The sequence below is a fragment of the Saccopteryx leptura genome, chromosome 8 (assembly GCF_036850995.1).
Source record: "Saccopteryx leptura isolate mSacLep1 chromosome 8, mSacLep1_pri_phased_curated, whole genome shotgun sequence".
Taxonomy (NCBI): Eukaryota; Metazoa; Chordata; class Mammalia; order Chiroptera; family Emballonuridae; genus Saccopteryx; species Saccopteryx leptura.
Window position 1 is genome coordinate 68,677,768 of NC_089510.1, and position 15,940 is coordinate 68,693,707.

Below are 15,940 nucleotides of genomic sequence, written 5' to 3' on the forward strand. Positions count from 1 at the left end.
TCAGTCTCATTTATAATCAGGAATAATTCAGTACCTATCTTAACGAGTTCTGGTAAAAATTAAATTAGTTAATACATATAAATCAGACCATGCCTGCCACACAACAAGCATTAAATAGTTTAGAAATGTGTTGTAATTGTCTATCTTGATCATCTATTAACATCACCCCTTGTCACCCATCCTTTCCTTGTACTTGTCTGAAAATAATCTAGTACAATGGTTAGTTAAGAGTTGAGCTTTGCCAGTTCGAAACCCTGGGCTTGCCTGGTCAAGGCACATATGGGAGTTGATGCTTCCTGCTCCTCCCCCCCTTCTGTCTCTGTCTCTCTTCTCTCTCTCTCTCTCTCCTTTCTAAAATGAATAAATAAAATAAAAATTTAAAAAAAAAAAAAAAAAAAAAGAGTTGAGCTTTGAAGTCAGAAAGACCTGGATTTACATCCTGGCCCCACCACTGACCAGCATTATTACCTTGTAAAGTCATTTAACCTCTCTCAGCCTAAATTTCCTCATCTGTAAAATGGGAATTAAAACAGTATCTACTTCATTGGGTTGTTATGAAAATTAAATAAAATTAATGTTATATCCTTTATATGATATATTACTTGGGATGCAGTATAAACTCAGTGAATCTTTGTCAAACCCTTTCTGCATGCCCCTTAGCATTTTGTTTGGCACAATCTGAATTGTACTACTCTTTCTGACAGTCTTTGATGCTTTTGGCACATTATCTTTGGTTATCTGCCTCTCTCCATCTTTTGTAGCTATTCTGTTTGTAGACAGATACTTCTCTCAATATTCCTCCCTGTTTCCTTTCTTTTTGGATTATTTGTGGTTATTATGTCAAAATTTAAGAATTTCCTGTTCTGGGCCCTGGCTAGTTGTGTAGTGGATAGAGTGTGACCCCAGAGTGTCAAGGTTGCTGGTTCGACCTTGGGGTCTCAAGCTCAAGCCTGAGAGAGTCAACTTGACCTTGAGGTACCAGTTTGAGCCCTGGTCAGGGCACATATGAGAAACAATCAATGGAACAAGTTGATGCTTCTCTTCCTCTCTCTCTAAAAAAGAACAGAAAAGGAAAAAAAAGTATTTCCTGTTCTTTGTGAACCCATTAGATTTTTGGAGCCTATAACAATGAGCTTGTGCCCATATTTTTTTCTGATATATCTGCTTTTTATAATACAGAATTCATGGTAAATATATTTTTCATCATTATTACAATCTTTAAAATAAAGTGATCATTTTTCTCTCAAGAGTCTATTCCTTCCACTTCCCCAATCAATGGTAAGGTAAATCCAGAATAATGGTTTCCACTATTGTTTCCTTTACCTTTTATGAGATTTATTAATAAATCAAAAATTTTATCAGATATGCATTTAGCAAAATAAAACTCCCACAGAAATCTAGATGGTTAAAGAACACATTCTATTACAGCTATGACAGCTTGTTTCTCTGTTAATTTTATAATTTGTATTAGAAACCATCATGACTTTCCCTGTCATGCTGAGATTCTTTCATATTTTTCCATCAGAACATCACTTGTTCTTTTCTTCTTTTCTAGCTCTCTACCATGTTCTTTGCACGGTGGTTTCCATATGCACACACACATACCCTCATTAGCCCCTTCTGGTGTTCGTTCCCTGGTAGATGTTTCTTTTCAATAAGGTAGACCCTCCAATGGCCAGAGTTCTTTTTATGAATACCATCTCTACCACCCCTTAGTAATGGATGCTCTCATTAAAATATTGTTTTCCTATGTATACTGCATTGGCATACAAAATTATTTATATACAAGGTACTGCTCTCAAACAGTTTTGTTCCCAAACGCTTTCTTTCTACCTATGTTTTCCTTCTAAATGATCTATTTTTATAAATTTATCTGGGCTTATTTCTCTTCTTTACTGATAAGATTTAAGGAACCTCCAAATAATCAGTAACAAAAGTTACTCTGCTAGAAGCCTACTACTGCGGCATTAAAGAGTACAATGCAGGAAACCAAACCTTCCTGATTGCCTGCAAATGTTAACTGCCGTATCCATCCATTCCTTCCAAAGTTATGAGCATCAAATGGAGATATGAAAAGATAAGTACTGTGCCTGCTCTAAGAACTTCAAAACCCCTACATTTCTGCTAAAAATGTATTAAGGTATACAAGAAAAGTTATTTGCACTAGGTTGTAAAACTTTAAGATAGCAAGAACTGTATATGTTTTACTCACTATGGCCCAACGTCTATCTAGCACATATTAGATCAGGGTAGCATACTTGGCCCATGGGACAAATTCTGCCCACAACATGTTTCTGAATTGCTCATAGAGCTAAAAGTGGTTTTTATATTTTTAAGTTTTCTAAAAAACAACAACAAAAAACATAAGACTTCATCCGTGCCCTAAATTTTCCCATCTGGCCCCTCTTAGAAAATATTCGCTGACCCCTAGTACTAGATCCTCAAATATTTGTTAAAAGAGGAGGCAGAGGGAGGTGAGGGAGCTCTAGGAATTGGGAAGGATAAACAGAGATTTACAACAAATAGAACTGCAGAGCACCACAAATGAAAAATTTGCATAATAAAACCTAGACGGGCCTTAAAATTGTTACTTGATCAGTTTTTACTGAATTCCAAAAAAAACTAAAGATCTTTCATTCTCATATTTTAGAGATTACATTACTTTTTGTAACTAATCTGGTCTTGAATCATAGGTACCCCTAGGAGAACTAAATTTAAAACTTGGTTGTTTGCCTTTTCTTCAACAAGCCTAGTTTAACATCAATGTGAGTCATTAGCAAGGTGACAGCAACTATAAGGTGTCAATAACAGGTACACTCTCATACTAGAGCCTTTTCTACTGTGCAGCACTAAGTAGTTGAGCACTAACACTTCCCAACATTTTAATCATCTGTTCCCATGTGACCTATTACTGCAAAATTTATCAGACTGAATGCTTCACAAGCCCTGAAATAAAGCTTTGAATACTGAAACTTGTTTAAGCAAAGCATGAAAGTTCCATTCTCAAGTAATATGAAACAGCAATGCTAGACCTATTGATACCAATGGCTATTAGAAGCACCTGCAAAGGGGTACCTGAAAATGCTGCTCCATCACTTGGACTTTTCCCTGATCCGGGCACTTTTTCAGAGCTCGATCTGCATAATGGAATAGGATTTCTACCATCTGAAAGGAAAACAGCCTTGTTTAGAAGTTGAAATATATCTCTAAAGTTTTTCAATACTTAATATAGATGATCCCCTAAATAATACAGAACAGGCTTTGTTATTATATGAAAAATACAATGTAAAATTTTAGTAGCTTTATTTTCCAATTTTTAAACCCCAGCCTAATTTCTTTCAGCCTCAGGACTAGTACTAATTTGCTGATCTTTTCTGAAAATATTTCCAGGTTCTGGACCAGGGGTCTGGAACCTATGGCTCACAAGCCAGATGTGGCTCTTTTGATGGCTGCATCTGGCTCGCAGACAAATCTTTAATAAAAATAATAATAACATTAAAAATATAAAACAGTCTCATGTATTACAATCCATTCATTTCCTACTGCTCATGTTCATGGTTGCGGGTGGCTGGAGCCAATCACAGCTGTCCTCCGGGACAACACCAAATTTTTATTGGATAATGCATAACGTACATGGGTCGTTGTATGGCTCTCATGGAATTACATTTTAAAATATGTGGCGTGGGCCCTGGCCGGTTGGCTCAGCGGTAGAGCGTCGGCCTGGCGTGCGGGGGACCCGGGTTCGATTCCCAGCCAGGGCACATAGGAGAAGCGCCCATTTGCTTCTCCACTCCCCCCCCTTCCTCTCTGTCTCTCTCTTCCCCTCCCGCAGCGAGGCTCCATTGGAGCAAAGATGGCCCGGGCGCTGGGGATGGCTCCTTGGCCTCTGCCCCAGGCGCTAGAGTGGCTCTGGTCGCGGCAGAGCATCGCCCCCTGGTGGGCAGAGCGTCGCCCCTGGTGGACGTGCCGGGTGGATCCCGGTCGGGCGCATGCGGGAGTCTGTCTGACTGTCTCTCCCCGTTTCCAGCTTCAGAAAAAAAAAAAAAAAATATGTGGCGTTCATGGCTCTCTCAGCCAAAAAGTTTCCCAACCCCTGTTCTAGACCTTAATAGTATCTGTGCTGCTCAGGAAATGAAGTACTACAGTTACACCCTTTAGTAATCCTGTGCTCTAAACACAGTAATCCTGTTTGCTAAAAAACACAGATGGGCACAGAACCCTAAAGATTTTAGCAGATACTGAGAAAAATCATTTCTGAGTTTAAAGAGTAACCAATTTCGTTTTCTAAAGGTTTATGCTAATTTGTAATATAATTTTTACCAATGCACTTGACAATTAAAAGGGAAAGAAATGAGTACAGTATAAAAAAAGAACTCAACCAAGAACTCAACCAAGTCTAGACAAGGAAAACTAAGCCAACAGTAAATACTAGCATTAATCATATTAATCATAATACTAATTGCTAATAGTAATAAAATATCAGTCCTCTAGGTTACCTCAGGTAACACACACACTTGCATAATCTTTCTCATAATTACTAATCAATTTATAAAAAATAACAAATGTCAACTTTCTATGGGCTATAATTAGATTCAGAAATAATCCAGATTCCAGTCTTCTTCTTCGTTTCTGCTTTAAGTAGTAAAATAGTTTTCAGTTATTTTATTAGTTTATCATCTTCATAAGAGAGTGAGCAAGAAAAAAAAGAAAAGATGGTAAGAAGAAATTTAAAAAACATTCAAGATGACAGCAGAGAATTATAATCTGACTTGTTTTTATACACTGCCTTCTTGACTGCAGTCATTGACCTAATCATGTCCAAAGATTATTAGAAATGGCCCTGGCCAGTGGCGCAGTGCATAGAGCAACATCCTAGAGTGCCAAATTCCTGGTTTGATCCCAGGGTAGCCAGCTCAGTCCCAGGATCGCTGGCTTGATAGCAAGGGTGCTGCTGGCTCAATCCCCAGGGCATGTATGAGAGGCAATCAGTGGATGCACAACTACATGGAACAAAGAGTTGTTGCTCTTCTCTTTCTCCCTCTCCCTTCCCTGCTTTCTCTCTCTCTCTCTCAAAAAAAAGGTTATTAGCAAATACCCAAAGAAAATCTATGCTGTACCCTAGTAAAGACCCTATTTTTTTATTTATTGATTTTAGAAAGAGAAAGAGACAGAAACATCGATATGTTCCTGTAAGTGCCCTGACCAGGGATCAAACCCGCAGCTTTTGTGTATCAGGACAATGCTCTAACCAAGGGAGCTATCTGACCAGGGAAATAAAGACCCTATGAAAATACTCACTTGACAAGGGGTCACTTGCTCATCTGCCCCCCAGTCAAGGCATACATAAGAAAACAATCAATGAACAACTAAGGTGCCGCAACAAAGAACTGATGCTTTTCATTTCTCTTCCTTCTTGTCTGTCTTTCTCTCTCTTGTGAAAAAGAAGAGAAAAATAGACAAAAGAAAAGAAGCCTGACCAGGCAGTAGCACAGTGGATAGAGTGTCAGACTGGGACGTAGAGGACCCAGGTTTGAAACCCCAAGGTCACCAGCTTGAATGTGGGCTCATCCAGCTTGAGCACAGGCTCACCAGCTTGACTACAGGGTCGCTGGCTTCAGTGTAGGATCACAGACATGACCCCACGGTCGCTGGCTAGAGCCCAAAGGTCACTGGCTTGAGCAAGGGGTCACTCACTTTGCTATAGCCCCCCCTGGACAAGGCATATATGAGAAAGCAATCAATGAACAACTAAGGAGCTGCAACAAAGAATTGATGCTTCTTGTCTCTCTCCCTTCCTGTCTGTCCCTATCTTTCTCTCTCTCTCTCTCTCTCTGTAACAAAAAAGAAGAAAAATACTCACTCGATCTGCAACAACAGACTTTCGCTTACTGGCATCCCCTGATAATCCTGCAGAGAAGCAAAATCCAAATGAAAACAAAGTTAATCCACATTCTCAGGAGTGAAAATGTTCTGATCTTCTATTTATAACTTGTGCTAACAATACATATACTTATAGTAATCCTTTGGTATCAGGGAGTTGGATAATATGCCATAATAGGAACACCTCACAGCTACTAAACCAGACAGCATATCAATGCACTTCCCTTTTTTTCTATTAGTAAATTTTCCTTATGAAACAAAAGAGTTTAAAAAGTGATATTTAGAATTCTATATCCTGTATTTATCATTAACCTTTTTCACTGAAATCTCTAAGGTTTGGTTAACACCTTGTTTATAAAATACTTAAACATTAAGCTAAAACATGTCCTATGAATGATTAGTATTATTCATTCTCTCTACTCCAGAAGAGTATCTACTACACCAGTATTCTGTTAACTTACCCACCACTGCTTTTGCTTTTCCTTCATGAAAAGACCATGCAAGAGCCAAGGCTTCTGTAAGACAATCTTGTTTCAGGAGATGATCCACTCTCTAAAGCGAATAAATGAAAGAAGTCAGATCTGTTCATCTAAGCAATCACAAGTCAGAACTCCTATTCTACCTAATATCTTTCCAGAAGTTGTTGCTTAGTAGCTATAATCTTTATTATATGCGGCTTAAGTGTCTGTTTGTCGCCGATAGCTTATTGGTTGCTTGTGTAACTGTACTAGCGAATGGGGTGAAGTTGCCACGGCTGGACGCAAATTGAGCGGGTCAGGGGGAAGGTGAACATTTTTTTGCATTGGCAATCATCTGTTTTACATAAAAACTATGTCTTAACATAATTTCTTTAGAGGTTCTCCAACTGAAAAATAATGTCATAATAGCTAAGTCTTTGACTGGCTCCTCTAAAGGTGAAATACATGTCATTCCAAGAATTGATTTGGCTCCATCTCAAACAGGGTTGCCGTTTCAATTGAGACGTAGACAATTTCCTGTAAAACTTGCCTTTGCTATGACCATCAATAAGTCTCAGGGCCAAACGCTTAAGCGTGTTGGCATTTTTTTACCTGAGCCTGCATTTGGACACGGTCAACTTTATGTTGCCTGTTCAAGAGTTTGTGAAAGAACGGACGTAAAATTAAAAATAATTGATGGTCCACTGCAAGGTGAGCTTAAAAATGATGGAAAGATCTACACAAGAAATGTTGTGTACAAAGAGATCTTTGACATATGAATTAACATTTTATTATTTAAATCACCTTTATTTATTGAGCTAGCGGTGGCTCTTAAGAAATGTACCGCCAGTGGTTTCCTTCATTGCACTCTACTTTAAGCAATTAAGCAAGTAGAAGGGGGAAACCCAGTGGGGCACTAAGCAAAGGGGCGTCCTCGCCGCCTGCCCTGGGTAATTCAGTTTGAATTAGCAGACAACTTTGCACAAATCATTTTAATTACAATTTATAATATCTAGAACAGCGGTCATTTCGTATGACCGCCGGGCTTTCTAGTTATTCTAATAACTATGTGAGTATCTCATTTCCAAAAAAAATTTCTTAAAGCACCAGCTAGTACAGTGACTGCATAAGCTAGCATACTGTACTAGCAGCCACAAGGCCCAAATATAAAACCAGCTAAAGGACATATCTAAGACTCCCTTGTAGCCACTTGGAGCCAAGTGAACAAATTATAGCCAATGGTAAGTAATTAGAAGTGTTGTTAGGTCTTTCTGAGATGTCACCTTAAAAGGCAGAAGCCAGCCTGACCAGGTGGTGGAGCAGTGGATAAAGCGTTGGACTGGGATGCAGAGGACCTAGGTTCGAGACCCCGACGTCACCAGCTTGAGCGCAGGCTCATCTGGTTTGAGCAAAAGCTCACCAGCTTGGACCCAAGGTCACTGGCTCAAGCAAGGGGTTACTCCGTTTGCTGAAGGCCCACAGTCAAGGCAAATATGAGAAAGCAATCAATGAACAACTAAGGTGGTGTCATAACGAAAAACTGATGGTTGATGCTTCTCCTCTCTCTCTGTTCCTATCTGTCCCTGTCTATCCCTCTCTCTGACTCTCTCTCTGTCCCTGTAAAAAAAAAAAAAAAAAAAGGCAAGAGCCAGCCCCTCTCTTCTCTTTCCTTCTCCCTGGAATGTGGACTTAACAGCTGGAGCTCCAGCATCTATACTGAGACATAAAATGACCTTGGGACTAGAGCCTACAACAGGCTGGTGGAACGGGAGAGTGTGCTAAGGACCGTGGAGCTGCCACACTAGCCACATACTGCCTACTTCAAGGTTGTTGTTATATAAGAAAGCAAGCTTGACGCCACTGTTGAAACTGGAAGTAACAGTTGCAGCCACAGTTATTTTGTATTTTCTGATGTATGTAGCCAAACCTAATTACCAGGTACTTAACAGTTACAATGGTTTTGATGTACATTTCTAAAATTAAAAAGCACAAATCCAAATAATCCTTTTCAGCAAAGTCAAAACAAATATTAAGATGCTAACAATTCAACTCTAACACATAAGTTTACTTTGAACTCACCTCTCTCCAGCTCCTCAGCATCATCACATACACAGACTAGAAAACAAAAGGAAATGAAAAGGACCATCGTTAACAAAACAGTTTGGGTGACACATTTGTCTCTATCCCACAACTCATTTTACATCTCTTTGAGTAAAAACACTTCATACTATAGTTAGAAGCATTTACTAAAGAGTCCTCAAGGGCCCACATTAAAGAATAAATCAAACAAACATTTAAAGGTTAATAAGGAGTTAATACCACAGACAAGGGACAAGGAACGCCCACTCCTGCTATACGGACTTGAAAATAGTTTGAATTTTAATGAAAAAATATTTCTTCTCCATGGTGTGCTTTATTTATTTAGTTTTGGTTATTTTTTTTAAGCACAGGAACAAACTGACATACAAAAAGTTCCTATTCTAGTGATTCCATTCTAAGTCAAACGCCTCAATGCATTTTAATATATCCTAAGCTGATCTAATGAAGGACATGATAAGGTGTCTTTCTGGTCATGAAAACATAAATGTGAAGATTATAAAAGTATATCCCTCAACCAAGAAAATAAGCATCCTATTAGAATCTAAATGAAAATAAAAGAGGACAGAGAACTGAAACTCCTGAACTTACAAGTTTTACGGATCATATCATCCCTGCTTCCTAATAAATATTATATTTTAAAGTAAATGTCTATTTGTGTGACAAAAAAAATTTTTAAAAGTAAAAAGTATGCCTATAAGTGGAGAAAATAAATTAGTTAACTAGAGAAGTTAACCCCCAAAAGTTTTAGATTGCTGCTAATCAAAATTCACTGCCCTCTTTATCAGCAACCTCCTTCAGCACCAACTATCCCAACACAAATAAATGCCAAGTCACAGTGGAAGAGCTTACTTTGGTCCCCAAATAAAAGATCTGCCCACCATAGCTACTGATGGATTGATAACAAGCCTTCTCTCCAACCAAAGCCTGTAAAAAAAAAAAAAAACAAACAGAAAAGGTAAAAATAACATGAATTAGAAGTCTCATTAAGTTTTAAAGAATGCCAATTATAAAGACAACATTTTAGGTCAACATGGTTTCACCCCATATTGGTGGTGGGGGGGGGGAGGTGAGAAGGAGAATGTCAATTCTTTGCTTATATATGGTCTTTATGATTCAGAAGAGGGAGGAACATGCCAACTTCTACATCTAAAAGAAAACTGCTACAACCTGCCCACTCTAGGATAACAGTAGTCACTGCTTCTGACAAAGAATAGAGCTGATTGAAAATAGTATCTCTAAATTCTTGGAAACAAGTATCAACATAAAACAGGAGAGGAAACAGGAAGACAAAGCAGCATAGTATATAGGAATTAGCGTGCCCAGCAAAATAGAAACAAAACCTGCCATTTGATAAATCTGGGTTGCAAAATATGGCATGTCACTTTCTAAGTATGGCCTTAAGTGACTGTCAAACTTCTGACAAAAAACCATGTACAGCTCCTATGAGGTTTAAATACATTAATATTTATAAATCTCCCAAAATATGTATATATGTGGTCAATAACAGATAACTATGACAATTTATCTTAACTTTTCATTATAGAAATTAAAAAATATACATAAAGGTAGAGAGAATAAAATAATGAACCCCACGCAACCACTAACCAGCTTCATCAATTGTCAACTCATCATCAACCTTGTCTCATCTATGTATATTCCCACTGACTTCCCCGTAACAGTATAATTTTGAAGAGAATTTCAGATTTTGAATATTTCATTTATAAAAATTCAGTATATGCATAATAAATGAATCCTTTTTAATATAACCACAATTTCACTAACATACTTTTAAAACTTAAGTCATTCCTCAATATCAAATACCCCATCAGTGTTTGGATTTAAAATTATCTCATAAATGTCAAATGTTGTCAATGTTTTTGTTGTATGTTTTGTTGTGTTTTTTCCTGCATTTCATTTGTCTGAATCAAGATCTGAATGAGGGCCACATATTGGAACTGGCTGGTAAGACTTTCTTAAGTCTCTTTTAATCTATAGGTTTTGCCTCCACCTCTCTCCACCCCATATTTTCCTTCAAGTTTATTGATTGAAGAAAATGAAACATTTATTCCATAGAGTTTCCTCCACCTGGATTTTGCTAATTGTGTCCTCAAGGAATTTTTTAACATGTCCCTCTGTCTCCTATATTTTCTCTAGAATAAGTCTGATCACAATCAGGGCTTTGGGTTTGGTTTGGTTTTAGGCAGTATACTTTAAGTGGGATTTCGGTGGATGCCCTTGATTATCAGGTTGAAGAAGTTCTCTTCTATTCCTACTTCACTAAGAGTTTTATCAGAACTGGACAATAAATTTTGTCAAATGCTTTTCCTATATCTTTTGAGATGATATTATGGTTTTCTCTTATCATTAACTAATATGGTGAATTACACTGATTATTTTTTAATGTTAAGCCAGTTTTGCATGCCTTGGATAAACATCATTTAATCATAATTACTCTTTTTAAACACTTCTGGTTTCTATTTCCTAATATGAATTTTTGCTTCTATACGTATGAGGACATAGGTCTGTAGTGTTCTTTATTGTAATGTCTTTGTCTGATTATATTATCAGAGATAAGCTAATCTCATAAAAAAGTTATGTGCTCTCTTCTCTATTTTTAAAAAGATTTCTATATGAAATTGGTGCCTTTTTTTCCCTAAAATATGAAAGACTTCTCTAGTGAAGCTATCTGAGTCTGGAGTTTCTTTGCATAAAATTTATTTATTTATTTATTTATTTATTTATTTATTTATTTATGTACAGCCACTTAGATTGTTCATTTTTTCTTCAGTCAGCTTTGGTAATCTGTGCCTTTCAAAGAATTTTGCCACTTCATCTAAAGTTGTTGAATTTACTGGCATAAAACTATTCATATTATCTTTTTAGTATCTATAGAGTTTATAATGATATCACCATTCTCACTCCTCATATTAGTAATTATGTCTTTTCCCTTTTTTTCCTTGATTAATCTCACTAGAGGTTTATCAATTTTATTTATCTCTTAAGAAATGAGCTTTTCAATTCTTTGGTTTTCTATTGTTTGTCCATTTTCTATTTAATTGATTTGTGTTCTTTATTTCTTCCTTCAATCTACTTTAAGTTTATTTTTGCTTTTTTTATTTCTATAATTAAGATAGAAGCTTAAATCATTTGAGATTTTTCTTCTTTTCTAAGTCCTTTTTATTTTAAGATTTTATTTATTGATTTTACAAAGAGAGAAGGGGGGAGCAAGAAGTATAGTTGCTTCACTTTAGTTGTTCATTGATTGCTTATTGTATGAACCTTGACCAAGCAAGCCCAGGGTTTCAAATCAGCGATCTCAGCGTTCCAGGTCAATGCTCTATCCACTGTGCCACCACAGGTCAGGCTCTAATGTATGTTTTTAATGCCATGAATTACCCTCAGAAATTGATTTAACTGTAGACCACAGATTTTTTTTTTTTTCCTGAAGCTGGAAACAGGGAGGCAGTCAGACAGACTCCCGCATGCGCCCGACCGGGATCCACCTGGCATGCCCACCAGGGGGGATGCTCTGCCCATCTTGGGGCGTTGCTCTGTTGCAATCAGAACCATTCTAGTGCCCGAGGCAGAGGCCACAGAGCCATCCTCAGCACCCGGGCAAACTTTGCTCCTGTGGAGCCTTGGCTGCGGGAGGGGAAGAGAGAGACAGAGAGGAAGGAGAGGGGGAGGGGTGGAGAAGCAGATGGGCGCTTCTCCTGTGTGCCCTGGCTGGGAATCGAACCCGGGACTTCTGCACACCAGGCCGACACTCTACCACTGAGCCAACCGGCCAGGGCCCCACAGATTTTGATATGTTGTATTTTCATTTACTTCAAAATATATTCTCATTTCCTTTAAGATTTTTTTCTTTGACTCATGGTTTCTTTATAAAAGTGTTATTTAATCTCCAGATATTTAGGTTATCTCCAGGGTAACCCCGATGATTCCTTCAACAATCTGTTGTAGCTTGTTTTATGGTCTATCACATAACTTATATTGGTAAATGCTCCATGTGTAGTCGAAAAAAATTTGTACTTTGCTTCTGTTGGGTGGAATTCTCTATAACCATCAGTTAGGTCAAATTGGTCAATAGTGTTTTTTTAATTCTTCTATACCCTTAATGATTTTCTGTCTAGTAATTTCATTAATTACTGAGAGAGGAGTTATAAATTCCCAAACTGTAACTGTGAATTTGTCTCTTTCTCCTTTTAATTTTGTTAGTTTTTGCTTTATATTCAGTGTATTTTTCATCTCAAGCATTGTAGTTTTATCTCTAGAAGTCATATTTACAATTTTTAATATCTTCCATGTCTCTATTTAACTTCTTGAACATACAGACTATAATTATAACTGTTATATCCTTGCTAATTCTAACATCTGTTTCAGGTTTAAGTCAGTTTTAATGGATCTTTCTCTTCAGTGTAAGTTGTGTTTTTCTTCTTCTTTGCATGTCTAATAATCCCTGATTGGATGGCAACCATTGTGAATTTTACCTTGCTGAGTGCTGGAAATTTCTGTATTCCTATCAATATTATTATGCTACAATCTGGGAGGAGTTAAGTTACTTGGAAACAGTTTGAGCCTTGCTGGTCTTGTTTTTAAGATGTTTGTTGGGGACAAAGGCAGAGTTTACTCTAGTCCTAATTATTCCCCCCTAGCCTGAGGCAAATTGCCCCTGAGTACCTACCCAGTGCCCTGTGAATCATGAAGTTTTCCATCTGGCTGGTGTAACAAGCCAGTGTGAATGCTGGCTATAATTCCTCTCAGGTCTTTCAAACATTTCTTTCCCTGGTCTTGGGTAGTTGCCTCATATGCAGCTATTGATTAGCAGTCTGCTGAATACCCAAGGGGAACCCTTTGTACGTTCCAACTTCTGGAACACTCCAAGCTCCAGCTGGGTTCCTCCCCATGAGCCACATGGAGACATTCTCAGGGACAGACACTGAGACACTCACAGGGCTCGTGTCATTTGTTTCCCATTTTGTCAGGGACTGCTGTCCTGCATTACCTGACTTCCAGTATATTAAAGACTGGTATTCATTTTTCTAATTTTTTCCCCCAGCCAGGAGAGTAAACCCAGTCCTCATTATTCTACCTTAGCTGAAAATACAAGTTTAAAGCTTGACTTTAAAAAAATACTTTAAATTATTTTTAATAACCACTCAGATACCAGAAAACATCTAAGTGTGAAACAGTAATTATTCTTACTACAGTGAATAGCATTACCATTATCCTTATTCTGGGTTTTCTTGGTTTCGAAATTCTGAGGCTGGAAAACCCTTTCATGTATATTTTATGCTCTGAAGTTATAATATCTTGGGGAGATTTGGGCAATGGTTTCGTATCACACAGCAGATATTCATTAAATATGACCATCATTACTAATTTTTTCAAGAAATTACCCAGGGAAGCCTCATGATAGTTTAAGGATTACTGCTTAAATATTACTGGCTTGGGAAACATGAGATCACAATTCAAAATAATTTAAATTGTGTGTAAATTGTAAAGGCCATTATTATGGTTGTCAAAAATACAGTAAAATTAATACTAAGATAATATTTATGTCTTCCTTTTCTCCTGGCATGAACATTTCATTCATCTCCTATTCCTAAAACATCTTTCTTTCTCTAAAAGCCATCTTTGCCTTTTATTCCCACAACCACCATACCTGTTCATGCCTTAACTAATCACCCAAATATTTCCAAACTCTCACAGACTACCTGTCACTAGTCATATACTCCTTAAATCTATCAGATTTAGTGCCACCAGATTAAATTCTAAAATATTTTGCTTTTATAATTTCTTTCACATGACATTTCTATTTCATTTTACCATTTTAGTATAAAATTTAAAACTCTTTGGTATTAAATTGGATAGAAGGTTAACAGGAATTATTGTTTTAGTTCCCTTTCCTGAATACTTATAAACATACTCACATCCATTTCAACCTTTTTTTTTTTTTTTTTTTGGTCACCATATGTTTGTACCTCTTTACTCTTCTCTTCCTCAACCTAGTGGCTTTTAAAGAAACACCTCAAGACATAAAGATAACTCCTCAGAGTTTCTATTTCTAGAACAAAACAGCAACAAAATACCAAGTTTATCAAATCAACAGTAAGATAATGAGTTACCCTTACCAGTGCCTGGCTAACATTTCCTCCAGTGGCTAGTGATTTGAAATGGCTGCTATTATAGACCAATTGAAATTCTGAGATCTCCACTGTTTCCAATTCCTCTTGAGTTTGTCGATCAATCACATGCAACTTCTCCACACTGTCCAAGAGTACAACTGTGCGTGAGTTTATCCACTGCAATTCAAGCACACAACAAAACAAGAGTGAGGTCCATTCCACACCATCATTCAGGAAAAGAAGAAAACTTGGCCACTCAGTTAAATTACATTGAGAATTTTTTTAATTTAATTTATTAATTTTAATTTGTGTTAACATGAATTCAAGTGTCCCACTCAATATAACTCCCTTACCCCCACTCCTTTGTCCCCCATTGCCCGCCCTCCCCCCTTCCCTCTGGGATTTGCTGTCCTGTTATCTTTATCTCTGTGTTATGTATATATAACTTCACTAATCCTTTCACCTTCTCTGATCCCATCCTCTCATCCCCCTTCCCTCTGACAGCTGTCCCTCTGCTCCCTGTGACTCCACCTCTACCTCTATTCTGTTCCTCAGTTCACTTTGTTCATTAGATTCCACATATAAGTGAGATTATATGATATTTGTCTTTCTTTGCCTGGCTTATTTCACTTAGCATAATAATTTCCAAATCCATTATGCCATCGCAAAAGGTAAGATCTCCTTCTTTTTCACAGCCACGTAGTATATACATTGAGAATCTTATCCATTTAATAACTTGATGACAATACAATCACAGCAAGAACTACTCAGTAAACAGCCCAGAGAACCATAGGTACACAGCACAGTATTGAGTATGACAGCATTAAATAGCACTCTTATAGTCTGAAAGAAGGCCAACAAGATCTTTAGTAGCTATATTACAGGATATATTTATTGGTTTTTATATAATTTTTTCAAAGGTGCATTGGCAGAAATGACTTAAGTGAAAAACTTCTGCATTTCTAGTTTTTATTACATTAATGAAACAAAAGGGCAAATTAAATCTCATAAACCTAAGTGGTCAAAGGATGATTGCTAGTGTTTAAGTAATATATGTTTTAAAATAGAAGCTATCTAAAATATATATATTCTTCAAAACCTCCCTAAAATTATTAGGAGAGTTCTTTGCTCTATTTCTCTATTATATTTTATGAATATTCTTTAAGAAATGCTATTATAATTTTTAAAATATTAATTAAATAATAAATTTCTTGGGTTACATATAAGATTTTATTATTTATTTATTTATTTATTTATTTATTTATATTTTTCCAAAGTTAGAAGCAGGGAGGCAATCAGACAGACTCCTGCATGCACCCAACCAGGATCCACCTGGCATGCCCACCAAGGGGCGATGCTCTGCCCATCTGTGGC

General features: G+C 37.1%; 1 protein-coding gene across 3 annotated transcripts in view; it reads right to left on the reverse strand.

Annotated features, from left to right (window-relative positions):
• The window catches only part of VPS8 (VPS8 subunit of CORVET complex), a 397,311-nt gene that overhangs the window by 289,204 nt on the left and 92,167 nt on the right, over positions 1–15,940 (reverse strand). For all 3 annotated transcript variants that reach the window (XM_066346811.1, XM_066346813.1, XM_066346812.1), the window contains exons 15-20: positions 14,573–14,743; positions 9,288–9,362; positions 8,418–8,453; positions 6,342–6,432; positions 5,861–5,907; positions 3,076–3,165 (exon numbers count right to left, since the gene is read on the reverse strand). In XM_066346811.1, coding sequence (XP_066202908.1) covers positions 3,076–3,165; positions 5,861–5,907; positions 6,342–6,432; positions 8,418–8,453; positions 9,288–9,362; positions 14,573–14,743 — 510 coding nt within the window. The remainder of the gene's footprint in view (positions 1–3,075; positions 3,166–5,860; positions 5,908–6,341; positions 6,433–8,417; positions 8,454–9,287; positions 9,363–14,572; positions 14,744–15,940) is intronic.